Below are 15,211 nucleotides of genomic sequence, written 5' to 3' on the forward strand. Positions count from 1 at the left end.
TTTCATTATTATCTCTCCATTATCTAGTTGTTTCCTTTGTTCAGTATCAGAACAGGATGTTAATAATAAGTCATTCTTGGATTATAGACCTATTAAATATAGTGAGAATTAGTTTATTGCACTGTTTAGTTTTTACATGATTTCTTTAACATTTTATTGCAGCATATTGATTGTGCTGAAGATATTTTGTCATTTGGAATAGAGATTTTATAATTCAATACTTAGTGCTTTAATTTTTTATACAATATTGGGAGAAAGGGACATATGGTGGAAAAAACAAATAACCAGAGTACCAGAATATTAGTGTTTTATTCTTGAAACCTCACTAATTAAGGGAACTTGGACTGTCACCATGATTTTCTATTTCTGTAATGATGCTATTAGATGAGCTGATATATAACAGTCAGCTCATCCTTTGTGTACTATTGTTTTCATAATCTTCAATTATGAACTTACATTAAAACCCTTGAAAGCTTGGTAAAAGTTATTTGTTTTACAAGGTTATATATTTTTTATATTGCTCCATTTTATTGCTACCAGTCCTTATAACCGCAGGGTATCATAAATTACATAATTTAAGCCTGTTTATAAGAGTTGAGGGAGTAGGGAGTCCCAAGGTATTAGGCTGGCCCAGTTGTTCCATGAGAAATAAATATCTCAGCTATGACTAGATAGAAGAAGGAAACAAACATTTCTGAGTAACTTACTGTGTTTATGAGATAACACATAGGAAATGCCTGTTTTAACTCTTTATATGCATTGTCTTAATCCTTTTAATAAACATGAGGGTAGGTTTATAATAAATATGATCCCCTATATCATGAATATGCAAACAGGTTTATAGGGATTAGTTGAATAGTCTGCTCAATAATTACCTAGAAGATAAGTGAAGTGGTCACAATTAAAACTCAGTGACACTTTGAGCTCTTCCTAGGATGCCTGCCATACATTGTCTCAATTTACCTGTTCTACACTAGCACTTCTGAATATATGGTAATGGAATATCTCAGAACCATAATATTGTGAGGTAAAACTAACCTGAGTTTTGAAGCTTCAGCATGTTGAAACTCATGAGACATTCACCTATTTGTTTATTCACGATCAGTTCATCTATCCATTCATTCAAGAAGTGTTTTGAGGGGCACTTGAGTGGCTCACTTGGTTAAACATCCAACTCTTGATTTCAGCTCAGGTCTTGATCTCAGGATTGTGAATTCAAGCTCCATGTTCAAGCCCTCAGCATGGAGCCTACTTTAAAAAAAAAAAAAAAAGAAATATGCTTTGAGTACTTACTGTGTGCCAAGCATTGTGTTAATATCTAGAGATACAGTGGTGAACAAGGTTGACAAGATTCCTGCCTCATAGAGTTTATGTTTTAATGAGGAAGACACAGTAAACAAGTAAAGTACTAAACAATATAAGGTTACATAGACCTAATACTATAATTGAAATTTAAAATGATGAGATGATGCATGTGGTGGGTTGAGGACTATTGGGCTGAGACTTAGATGATGAGTTAGTAATGGAGATGTCAGGAGTAAGAATCCTTCAGGCAGAAAAAACAGCAAATATAAAGGTTTATATTCTACAGTAATAAACTCATGTACAAGCCTCCAGGGAAGAGTCAATAGGGCCTTGTTATCCATTAAGAGAATGAGTTTGAGGGTCATATGAAAGTGGCCTATGACTGCAGACTCGCAACATTTTATACTCTAAATGTTTACTTGCTATCATTCTTTGTGGATCTACAGTCTTAAGAGTTGAGTAAATAAGTTATAGAAATGTGGAAAGGATTTCATGGTGATATTTTTACTTTGCCATGTAATGATCCATTCAGTAGAAGTCTTGAACATCTGTAAATCCTAACAAACCAAGAAAAATAAAGTTGTGCACATTACAGAAAATATGGGAGCTAACTATGAAATTGTATTCCTTGTTCTGTAATTGTTATGGTTAGATTCAATAATAGCACACTTCCTTTGAGGCTCACTAAATCAAGTCATTGTGTTAGATACTTCGCATATATGGAGTTACAAGTCTAGAAGAGTGATAGAAGCAAATAATGACCCCTACCCCAATGTCTTAAGTGTTGTAATAGTGATAGTGCTACAGCACTATAAGGGAACACAATTCCCCTACAGAAGACGTTATCAGACTTCAAACATTTACTTACTATTCAATGGAATTTTAAAATAAATTAGACATTGAGAATGATTGACAATTTCTATATTGAGGATGTCTTCTCAATAAAAGTCAAACACGATGAAACCTTATGGAATCCATTTCTCATTATCAACACATTTTTTTTGTAATTCTGTATCCTCTAATGATATGCCTTCTACCAAATTGAAAAAAAAATGCTTTCCTTATTCTATCTTGGGTACTTACAGAAACTAAGTGTGTTTAGTATGAACTTTGAAAATACGACTCAAACTAGAATTTTAATTCAGAGGAATATATTTGTAATATAGGAATGGAGCAGTTATGATTATACATATCTAGAATGTGATACTGAATTATTAGTATAATGAATGTGTTGATGATGTTTTCCTCTCAGTCTTTTCCCCAAACTACTTGTGTAGTTATGGCAATGTGATGAAGCTAAGGAGCTGTGATGAGATAATAAATTCTAGAAATAACTATGTATTTTATAAATTGAGCTAAATACTAGTCATTATCAGATAAATGCATTTAATGGCTTTTTAAGATTAATCTACAACATGGGAGTAACATAGGAAGGAATAGTTGGGAATTAGTGAATAGATTAACATGCTAAGTCGAGACTGTATTGTTTTTCATTTTAATAACTTTTCACTTGTTTTTAGAGGTAAGCTAATTCTCTGATATATTTCAATAGTTTTGGAACATGATAAGGTTTTATATTAAGTTTTGGTCACTGTATTTTTTCAAATAGAATATAAGGATCTTAACTAGGTAAATTAACATGATTTGTAAATGTTCATCCTGTGGGTTTAGTAGTACCAGGTAATGTTAATGCCAGTGTCTGGATTATAAATTTAGGCATCCCTGTCAGTGACACTTAATCTCAAGTACATAGTCTGTTTAGAATATGAGCACCAGAAGTGCAATTTCCTTTTAAATGAGGATGAGGAGAGTGTTGGGATATATATAACATGATTTTACCACATCAATTCTATGACCAGGAATTTTTAAGTGCATAGCACTCTGCTCATCTTTTTCTACAGTAAAATATGTACTTATTCATGCATTGTTTTATGTTCAAAGTTGTTTTAAAGCCTGTTGTTTATATAAAATGATATTTTTTTATAGGGAGGTCTGAAAAACAGCAAACATGAATGCACCTTGTCTTCACAAGAATATGTTCACGAATTACGATCTGGTATTTCAGATGAGAAACTTCTTAATTGCCTTGAATCTCTGCGTGTTTCTTTAACCAGCAATCCTGTCAGGTAGGTCATTCTTATTACTTTTATATGATTCATTCAGTTTATACTGTATGTAGTTTTTAGAAATACAATCATTTACATCATTTTAACCTCACGATTTTCTGACTAGCATTCTGATATTAGCTAAGAAAACAGCAATGTCTGATTATAAGTTTGCAAACATTTAAAAGATAGTTAATCTAATATCTTAATAATGTGTAATTTAAGAATACAAATATTACTTGTATGTTTAATTCCTCATTCATTATATAAAACATGGACCCAGAAGTTAAATATCTACATTTATTTGGCAATCTGTATGCTCAGATAACAATCAGTGTGTATTTATTTGTAAAACAAATTAAGTATTATGGCTCTGATATTATTTATTTTTAACCTGAGAAATAAATACAGTTTTTTATTTTACAAGTTTTAGATATACTATTCATATGTTTTTGTATTTTGAGATAGCAAAATTATTTTAACCAGTAAAATAAATGAGAGAAGGTACTAATGAACTCAAAGCTCTATACATTTAGGCTGTTTTTTAACCACAAAGGGTTTTTTAAGGAGTTCTTTACCAGTGGTGGATTCCACTAAGTGATGTCCTTCATTCATCATAACAAAAACTTTAAGTTAATTTTAACCAAAATAAAATGTTTTATGAGGAAAAATACATTTTCAATGTAATATGAAATCATTCTGGGATATATTCTTATAAATTGCTACAACCCAAAGTTCAGAAAATACTGCATAAAAATATACAGAAATGGTATTTTGATTTTAGTCACGTTTTTCTTAATATATAATGGAGCCCGCATTTTGTATTTCTCTCTGACCTATTAATAGAACCTTGACAATAATATAGAGTTTATTTGTATTGATGTAGAAGTTCAAAATATATGATATTATTTATTTTTACCTATAGACATTTGTCAGAATAACTGGAAAATTATAATTCTGTAATAAAAAAATTAAAAAGGCAGTGGTAAGATGTGACTCATTTTGAGTATGATGATCGTTCCAAGATGACTGTCTTGTCATTTCTTCTAGAATGCTTTTAGTCTTAATGATTTGAACAAGAATATGAATTCTTTGAGAACCATAACCATTTTTGGAACCCCTGCCATGTAAACCTACAGCTCTTTACCATAGTGCACTGTGTGCTCTGAAATTTTCTATTGAAATTTTCTGGTTGATTAAATGGGTGAATAAATGAATATTTAAGAAGTAAGTATAGAAGAAGTTGCACTTAGGAATGAAGGAGAGGGGTACCTACTAAAAATGCATTTTTATAAAGATAGCAAGAAAGGCTTGAAACTACATGCAGGGCCTTTAAAATATAGCACAGCAACTACCAGACAACTCCAAAGAATTATGGGACCAGGTGAGAAGCTGGTAGGTCCTGATTGGCTGGAAGCAGCAGTGTTCTGGTAGGTGATTAGCTCCACAGGTCACATGAGGCTCTTTGTATCAAAACACGTCAAAGCTTTTGATTATAGCCTTCTGTAGAGGTTAAAGCACACTTGAGGAACTCACTGACTAGAGCCAAAACCTATCTCCTAATCTGTCTGAGCTCTCCTTAAGATTAATAAGAGTGGGGTTGTTACCTATGCCAGCACCTCTGCTGTGGGTGGAGCTTTTGGAAGCAATGAATGGTCATTTAAGGGTGGTGCAGCTACTGCTACTAAGGCCTCACGATCCAGGATGTGAATCTAGGATATTGTTGTGTAAACCAAATGCTCACCTCCACCCTGGTTGACAATGTCTCTATTCTGGGGATAATCAGGAACGCAGATAGGGCTTCAAACTACATTTTTAAAATAGAATTGATGATGTGACCACCAAGGTTATTGAGGTCCACCAGTGGCTGGGAAGAAATAAAGCAAAATGGGGGATGTTGCTTCTTCCAGTAGGAGTATATATCAAAGTGATTGGTGTTCTCAAATATTTTAAAGAAGTAAAGGGTCTTGAGGTATTGAACATCCGTGTTTTGGAGGACATGAATGAGTCCACCACACATATTCTGGAAATGGTCAATGCACATATGATACTGGATAAAGCCCACCAAGTGGCCTCTGGGCCCAGTTGGCCTGTTGTCCCATCAAACATAGATGAGGTCCAGAATTATGGCGAGTACCACAATCTCCACTTCATCTACAAGGAAGTCCTGCATTTAGAATCTTGAATGTCCTCAATAGGAAGGCAACAGTGTGCATGAGCTCCAGACTCAGCTTCACAGCATGAGTGACAGGGCCATCAAGCAAGCCCTTGATTATCTCACCAATGAGGGCTACATCTACCCCACTGTGGATGAGGAGCATTTTAAATCTGCTGATTGAAGCAGGAAAAAGATTTTTCATTTTCTGAAGATCCTTGCCTCCATCTGTGAGTGAGTTTAATCTGTTGACTTTTAGGAAGTAGATTTTTTTTGCAACAAAACATCTCAACTGGCATCCTTTTGAAGCTCACTGCTTTTCCAAATGCTTTGAACTTTTCTGTTTTTCTAACTGTATTTGAAGCTCAGAAGGAGATGGTAATGGATAAATTGACTGGACTTTTTGTTGGATTTATCAGCAAGCAAATGAAAACAGTCCTGTATGAATGGATTTGGGAGAAAAAAGGTTCAGAAGAAAATTAAAAATTATTTGTTGCGTGGGAGCTTCTTTTTCTGAAATGTCCATATATTAGGAGACTATAGATGCAGTCAGGGAACCAGTTAAGAGACAAAAACAAAAATTCTGTTGTTTTTACATTAGACTTTCTGTGTTTGGATTTATAGTCCTATTATCTCTTGCTAAATATAGTAACTGACTAATTTGAATGTGCTGAAGAGAACAATTTATGAATTCAGATGCTGAGTTCAATATTTATTGAGTGATTTGCTCTTATCATAGATATATGTTTTTAAAAAATAAAATTATGTTTAACAACTCTTATTACCACAGGTTTATGTTTTATAACAATAAGATTTTACTACCTTTAAATACCAGATCTTATTAATATAAGTTTATGTTTAAAAATAAGATTATAACTAAAATAACAGCAAACATAGGTTATGCTATGTTTAAGTGCACTTTTTAAAGAATAAGATTATACTATGTTTGAAAAATGTTTTCTTAAAATGTTATTAAGTTTAGTAATTACTTCAAATATAATGTGGTGATATTTGGATTAAATTGTAGTCTGTTGTAGTTACATGGTTCATGGACCAGACTTTCTGTAAGTTTGATGTTCTGATGTATTCTGTAGAGTACTAAATGCTCAACTTTATATATAACAAAGTTTTATTCTTACAGGTTAAGCAAACAAATAAAACTAATTATATGAATATTAAGCTTAGTTAATAACTTATATTTTATTTGAACATTTTATTTAAAATACTTTTTCAAAAATACTGACTTTCCTTTGTGATTTTTTTTCTAATTTCACTTGAAAAGCCTTTTGTTTTGTTTTTGAAAATTAATACTTTTAATTAATCAGAATAAATTTTTCTCCTCAATATAATAACACATCCTAGTCATAATAAATAGTACATACTAGTATTTATTAAATTATGTGATACCTTTAAATAATGGAATAAAGTAAGTCCTCAGTTATATACATAAAGATGATATCTTTTAAGATACTAATTTTGTTATATTAGTAGAGATTTGGACAGGTAGAAGAGAAAATCATCAATTGTCTTAGCTGCGTTCACAAAAATGAAGTGTAAAACATTGAAAATCCTTTAAGTGCAGCATTGACAGTAATCCATACTGTCAGGAAAACTATCAGAATATGGTCTTTTTTGCCAAACCTTATGAAAACTTGCTATCAATACTTGTTTAAGCTTTCTGAGGCATAAAATTAACTTTTCCTCCTCTCAGAAACAGAAAATTCATAAATGACAATTTTTCAGAAACAACAAATAGTTAATATATCTATTTTTTATTGAAGTCATCAGACGTCTCTGCAAATTCTAGTCTTTATAAACATAAGAAATTCTGAACTACTCTTGAAAGTTTGCCTGCCTTGAGGAAAACCACATTGGAGGAGAAGCAATGAGGGGTGTATTTCTTCCTTAGAATTTCAGTGTGGAAAGATACAGTCTAGGAGATGTGTGAGTGTGAGTGTGAGTGTGTGTGTGTGTGTGTGTGTGTGTGTATCTGTGATATCACACAATTGCAGAAACCCTGAGATCACAGTCTGATATTTTATGACCTTGTAGGTCACTCTCAGAATTGTCTGAGTTGGTTCAAGTGGCCATTGGATGGGTAGCTACTTTTTCCTCACTCTTGGAATATTCCTCCAGAACTAGGGAAATTGTAACCAGAAAAGCCCTTTTTGGCTGTGTTTGTGCCTGGAAACTGATTGATATGTTATGATGTGTACACCAAAATTAAGGGAGGACCAATCTCTCTCCTTCTGCTATTATCTGGCGATAACTGTCCTTTTTCTCTGTTCCTTGGGGTTCTTTCTAGCTTTATCAATTACCTTTCAGCTCCTCTTATTCTTCTGATTGAAATCATGTGCTTTACTGGAATTCTACTGCAAGTAAGAGACTCCAGTGGAAGAATAGTAAGTACATCTGCCTATAAAATGAATAGAAATCAACAAACTTTTTTAGGTTGGGTTATCTTATACATGCATATTTTGGTGGCAGATTTTTAAAATGCATTTTAAACCTTCCACCAACATTCATACTTCCTTTTTAGTTTTGTTTAGAAGGTGAATGACTTGGATAGTGCTCCCCTTCCTCTCCAGTCTTGCCTTGTATATGAGCCAAACTTTTGAGGATAATATAACAATCCTTGGGAAATACTATCTACTATTTTGGGCAAAGACATGTAAGCCTGAGGAAACTGAAGAATATGATTGATAATTATAATACACTTAGGGTTGTTTTTCTATGGCTTGTAGGCATATAAGATGTATCATTTATATTGAAATTGATTCTAAATTAACTGAATAAGTAAATTTGAAAATGTTTTCAAATCAAAGCTAATATTATTACTGTTGTTATTAACTGTTAGTAATCATCTTATTTTACCTACTAAATTCAGATTCATCTTTTGAGTATAATCTGAGAAATATAAATTCTTATATTTTTTAAATTTCTATTTTCTTTTTAAAATGATGAATCAAAAAGGCTAGTTACCACCTCAAGACAGTGTGGTACTGGCACAAAAACAGACACATTGATCAGCAGAACAGAATAGAAAATCCAGAAATGGACCCGTAACTATATGGGTCAGTTAATATTCAACAAAGCAGGAAAAAAATATCCAATGGAAAAAAACAGTCTCTTTAACAAATTGTGTTGGGAAAACTGGAAAGAAACATGCAGAAGAATGAAACTGGACCATTCTCTTACACCATACACAAAAATAAATTCAAAATGGATTGAAGACCTAAATGTGAGGCAGGAAACCATTAAAATCCTAAAGGACAACATAGACAGTAACCTCTTTATTATCAGCCATAGCAGGTTTTTACTAGATATGTCTCCTGAAGCAAGGAGAACAAAAGCAAAAACGAACTATTTGGAATTCATCAAGATCAAGAGCTTCTGCACACCAGAAGAAACAACAAAACTGGAATGCCCATGTGGCTTAGCGGTTTGGTGCCTACCTTCAGTCCAGGGCATGATCCCGGAGACCAGGGATCAAGTCCCACATTGGGCTCCTTGCATGGAGCCTGCTTCTGTCTCTGCCTTCTTGTCTGCCTCTCTCTCTATGTCTCTCATGAATAAATAAATAAAATCTTAAAAAAAAAGAAACAACAAAACTAAAGGGCAACCAATGGAGTGGGAGAAGATATTTGCAAATGATGTATCTCATAAAGGGTTAGTATTCAAAATCTATAAAGAACTTATCAAACTCAACATCTGATAACCAAATAATCCAGTTAAAAAAATCAGACGACATGAATAGACATTTTTCCAAGAAGACATACAGATGAAGGACAGACACATGAAAAGATACTCAATATCATTCACCAGGGAAATACAAATCAAAACTATAATGAGATATCAGCTCACACCTGTCAGAATGGCTATAATGAACAACACAGGAAACAGGTGTTCCTGAGGATGCAGAGAAAGGGAAACCCTCTTACACTTTTGGTGGGAATTGCAAAGTTGCACAGCCACTGTAACAAACAGTATGGAGGTACCTCAAAAAGTTAAAAATAGAACTACCCTATGATCCAGCAATTGTCTTACTAGGTATTTACCCAAAGAATACAAAAATACTAATTGAAAGGACACATGCATCCCGATGTTTGTATAAGCATCATCAACGATATACAAAATTATGGAAAAAGCCCAAGTCTCCACGAACTGATGAATGGATAAAGAATTTTTAAAATGGAGTATAGTATTCCTCATCCATCAAAAATAATGAAATCTTGCCATTTGCAATGACATGGATAAAGCTAAGGAGTATTATACTAACTGAAATAAGTCAGTAAGGGAAAGACAAATACCATATGATTTCACTAATATATGGAGTTAAGAAACAAAACAAACACAGGGGGAAAAAATGAGAGTCAAACCAAGAAACAGACTCTTGACTATAGAGAACAAACTGATGGTTTACCAGATGGGAGCTTGGTGGGTTGGGGGATGAGTTAAATAGGTGATCAAAATTAAGGAGGTCACTAGTGATGAGCACAGGGTGTTGTATGTAAGCATTAAGTCGCTAAATTCTACACTTAAAATTAATTTAAACTGTATTAGCTACCTGGAATTTAAATAAACACTTGAAAGAAAGGAAATGATTCATTGAGGGGGAAAAAAAAAACCAGGGACAAGGAAAAGATACCTGACAATTCATAAATATCATTTCCTACATGAACTCAGCAAGTCTTGAACTTTTAAGGCCATATCCTGTCTATGTGTGACATTTCAGGGAATATCTTTTGTTAAATCTCTTGTCACCTAAGTTATTTCTTTTATATCTAGAAAATGTTTCCAATTTGATGAAATCATTGACCAAAAGTTTCTTGTGTATTTTCCCAAAAATGATTAACATAGGAAATGTGTTGTGGAGGGAAAATAAGGAATAAATTGTGGTAGTTGGATTAATAGAGGCATAGCTTCATTTCATGGATATGCTAATTTTGTTTTATTTTTTAGGTAGTAATCAAACTCTGAAAACCTAAAAAAAATTTAACAAGCCAATATGTAAATGTAATACATAATGATTTTGTATTTGTCTTGTAAAATAATACTACCAAAAAGTATATGTGATTGTCAAGCAAGTATTTCTGGATTCCTCACAAATGTTTATGTAAAGAATAAAATATTTATTTTACCTTTGGGTATATAATAAACTATTAAAAACCACTTAAAAAAAGGTTACCAGAAAGAATTATAAAAATAATTCTTTTTTTTTTTTTAAAGATTTTATTTTTTAATTCTTATTTATTTATGATAGTCACAGAGAGAGAGAGAGAGAGAGAGGCAAAGACATAGGCAGAGGGAGAAGCAGGCTCCATGCACCGGGAGCCCGACGTGGGATTCGATCCCGGGTCTCCAGGATCGCGCCCTAGGCCAAAGGCAGGCGCCAAACCGCTGCGCCACCCAGGGATCCCTAAAAATAATTCTTTAAAAATATTCATTAAATCTTTAGTAAGCTCGTACTATATGCATTTAAGTGTCAACTTGATTTTAATAAGCTTAAATTCAATTAACTTCTGAAATGCTCACTAAAAATAGTAGTAGTTAACATTCTAACATTTATATGGTACATATTATTTCCTAGGCAATATTCTGAGATTGAGTGTGTGTATGTCTCTTTGATGCCTAAATTTATATTTCCACCTCAGACCTCTCTTGAGATTCAGACTTTCTCCATTTGTATTTATAGGTGCCTCATAGGCATCTTTAAAAACATTTAAAAATAATAAGAAATTTATAAAGTTAGCATTTACTATCATCTAGGAAATATTCTAAGATTTCGAAATATACACATGCAATTAGTGTATCTTTATTAGTAGTGTCAGCATTGTTTGTTTGCATTTTATCAATGAGGAGCTTGAGGCTCAGAAAGGTTAAGTAGTTTGCTACATTTTATTTTTTTATGTTTTATTTTTTTAAATCAGCTGAGTACAAGTTTCCTTTTTTTTTTTTTTTTTTAAATTTCATTTATTTATTCATGAGAGACAGAGAGAGAGAGGCAGACACACAGGCAGAGGGAGAAGCAGGCTCCATTCAGGGAGGAGCCTGACGTGGGAGTCGATCTGGGGTCTCCAGGATCACGCCCTGGGTTGAAAGCAGGCACTAAACCACTGTGCCACCCGGGCTGCCCAGTTTGCTACATTTTACTTACTTACTTACTTACTTACTTACTTACTTACTTACTTATTTATTTATTTAAAGATTTTTTTTTTTTTTTTAATTCATAGAGACAGAGAGAGAGAGAGAGAAGCAGAGACACAGGCAGAGGGAGAAGCAGGCGTCATACAGAGAGCCTGATGTGGGACTCGATCCAGGGTCTCCAGGATCACGCCCTGGGCTGCAGGCGGCGCTAAACCGCTGTGCCACTGGGGCTGCCCAGTTTGCTACATTTTAATGCTACATGGCTAGTGTCAGAGCAGATTCCATTCAGGCTGTGTGACTCCAGAACCTAGGCCCTTAACCAGTTCTTTGTACTACTTTACAGTAAATAAAGTTACTTGGCCTCTTCCAGGAATGTCAGAAGCCATTGTCCCTGGAGGCAGAGTGAAGAGTCTTGGAAGAGTTAATTTTTACTCTGACTGAGCTAGGGAGATGCTAGAGGGTTTTGAGGAAAGGAATGGTATGACCTGTCTGTGTTTTTAAACACAAGCATGAAGCAGGGAGACCAAATGACATGTTTCAGTAAGGGAGCTCGAAATCTCACAGGAATTTTTGGGACATCAGTATAACTATGCCTCATGGAGGCTGATATGGAAGGTCACTTAACGTCCCATGGTCATCCTAGAGCCATCCATGGTTATTTTTGTTGTAAACCTCCCTTAACTTAGCAGAAATTCATGACACATTTACTTGATTTGTTTTGTTAACATGGGTTCTCCCTGAGTCCGTATCTTTTCTTGATATTAACTGCCTGGCCATCTCTGTATTATCCAAATTCATAATGGGGAGACACTGGCCCTCTTTTGTTTCTGTTCAGGCAAAGGTTTTCTTGTCAGGCCACCTCAGTCTGCATGCCAGACCATACTATGATCAGGTCATCCTCTCTAATTATATAAGTTTGCCCATGGTAAAGGAGAGGGGGGTGGGGTGATATGGTCCAGAATTTGCTTACCTAGGACTATTATCTCAGAAGGTAGCTGTGGGGAGTGTTCCCTAAGAAGGGGATATGAGTTTGTTAAGCACCAGCCAGTATAGGAACTTTTATAATTTGAGAAGAAAAGTTACTGCATGGAGTTCTCCAGAAGATCAAGAGTTGTATTTTATTCATCCTTTATGTTCAGCATTTTAGCATTATTCCTTGTGGCATTACAAATTGTGTAAAAGAGGAAAAGTAACACACTGCTTCCAGGAAGAGCCTCTGGTGTTCCTATGTGTGTATCGTGGGTTTTAGAGAGAGGGGAAGGAAACAAAGAACATCATTATCTTACTTTTCCTTTGAGTGTCCTGAGAATTGTTAGCAAATCTGGTGAGCCACCCCTAAGCAGTGGTCTCTTTGGACTTTTTTTAATCTACTATTTGACTGTGGTCCAAAAATCTTTCTTCTTTCCGATAAGAGATACTATCCTCAACCTTTTCCTCAACTCCAAAAGTGGTGGTGGTGGGATATGTGTCTACATCACATGCTTAAATTCATTCTGGGAGTGCAGTGTAATATTTTCCCTTCTTGGGAACTCATGGTGAATATTAGCATTGTTTTTAGAAAAGCTTTTTACATTGTTTCAGGAGAGAGACTTGTTTTACTTTATTAACCCAGAGTTTTGAGATTTTTTTTTTATAAAAAGTCTTCTATTATTCCCTAGAAATGCTTATAACCATTAAATAGTATAAATCATAACTTCTATTTCAACCAGATTTAAACCTACCAACAGCCATGAGGTTTTATTTGATCATCCCCTACTTTAGAATCTCTCTGGCAGAAACCAATAAGTAACCAATACAGCAAACAGATAATTAGTTTTCCTACTGGACATTAACAAATGAGCAAACAAGAGCAATGAAAGAACAACAAAATCAGAAAAGGAAAGAACGAAATGTAAGAATAAACCCAAGAATGAGAATAATTTGTATAAGAGGAATTTACATGGAAAACAAAGAGAAATAGTTTATAAAAGGCTAAATCCCTTGAGTGTCTTATATAACAGTAAAAGAATGCTTAAAGTTAAACAAGAATCATTTAATACTATTACTTTAGTTTCCTAGGGCTTCTGTAACAATCATCAAAAACTGGGTGACTTTAAAACAACAGAAATTTATTCCCTCACAATTCAGGTGGCCAGATGTCTGAGACCAAGGTATTGGATGGGAGGACCCTCCTGAGTCTCTAGGGGAGGATCTTTTCCTTGCTCTTTCCAGCTTCTGTCATTCCTTAGTTTTTGGTGATATAATCCCAATCTCTGCCTCTGTAGTTACATGGCTTTCTCTATGTCTCTGAGTGTTTTTTTCTGTGTTTCTTATGAGGATATTCTAACTGGATTTGAGGCCTACTCTGATCCAGTATCTTTTTATCTTTATCCTTACCTTAATTATATCTACAACACCCTATTTCCAAATAAGGTCATATTGTGAGGTTCTGGATAGATTATATTCCAAAATTTATTTCTAAGATTATGCAAAGGAGAATTATCCATAAAACCATTGAAATAACAGGTTAGCTAAATTCTGTTTAGGTAAAAACCTTAGCTAGTTTAGAAGATCTGAAAAGGTAGAACTATGTACTACTTATAGAACTCTCCTTAATGAAATTAAACTTTATTGGCCTTGTTACCATTATAAAGAAACTTTTTCGACAATACTAAATTCTGAGAGTGTGTTATTTGATAGAGTCACACTACAATTCCAGTCATGAGATCTGTATTTCTAGCCCTTGATCTCTCACTCTCTGTGACTATAGTGCAATCAGTAACCTCTTTTGGCTTCAGGTTTTCCCTGTATAAATGATTTTGGAGCTGTCTAGATCTAAGCTTCTATGTTCTATGTTCTTGTTTGCTTACTTCTAATCCTATTTTATCTTTGCTATTGGAACTAGATTAGTGTTTATAAATGATTTTGAAGAGAAAAATGTTCTTCCATTAGACTGAATGATTTCTTAGCATTTAATTTTTTTGCATTTACAAATATTGTTTAATTAAATACAGACAGGGATTTATAATTCCTTTTAAAATATTGAAGAGAGCAGTTTCTAATTCTTTGTTACATAACTATTTTTCAAACCTGATGTTCATTAGAATCTGGGCATTTGCCCACTTATGGCTGATTTCTTTCCTTACCACAGTTTGAACTGGTTTCTTTTTGTTAAACCCAGTAAATATATAAACACATACACTAATAGCTTTACAAACATTCTCAAAGTACAGTCATTTCAGAATATTAAATTGAGTCAGAAATTTCAAATTCATGTTATTTAATCATTCAGATGATAAACTCTTAAAGTCATTTCCTTATATTATTTTCTGCCAAAGGCAAATGTTTAAAAATGCATTTTATGAACCATCATTAACTATATCCCCAAATCATTCCCTCACTATGTATTCCCTCAACATATATTTTTTGCTGTTTATGTTCACCTGCACCTGCTTATGCTCTGTAATAGTTACATGCATGTATGTCTGCTTTTCTCATTTATATTTCAGACTCCTATGGA

The 15,211-nt window shown here is 33.8% G+C and overlaps 1 protein-coding gene across 7 annotated transcripts in view; it reads left to right on the plus strand.

Annotated features, from left to right (window-relative positions):
- The window catches only part of DIAPH2 (diaphanous related formin 2), a 1,060,012-nt gene that overhangs the window by 257,465 nt on the left and 787,336 nt on the right, over positions 1 to 15,211 (plus strand). For all 7 annotated transcript variants that reach the window (XM_049107608.1, XM_049107607.1, XM_025431781.3 and 4 more), the window contains one exon: positions 3,292 to 3,431. In XM_049107608.1, the coding sequence (XP_048963565.1) occupies positions 3,292 to 3,431 (140 nt within the window). The remainder of the gene's footprint in view (positions 1 to 3,291; positions 3,432 to 15,211) is intronic.

This window comes from Canis lupus, chromosome X (genome assembly GCF_003254725.2).
Source record: "Canis lupus dingo isolate Sandy chromosome X, ASM325472v2, whole genome shotgun sequence".
Lineage (NCBI taxonomy): Eukaryota > Metazoa > Chordata > Mammalia > Carnivora > Canidae > Canis > Canis lupus.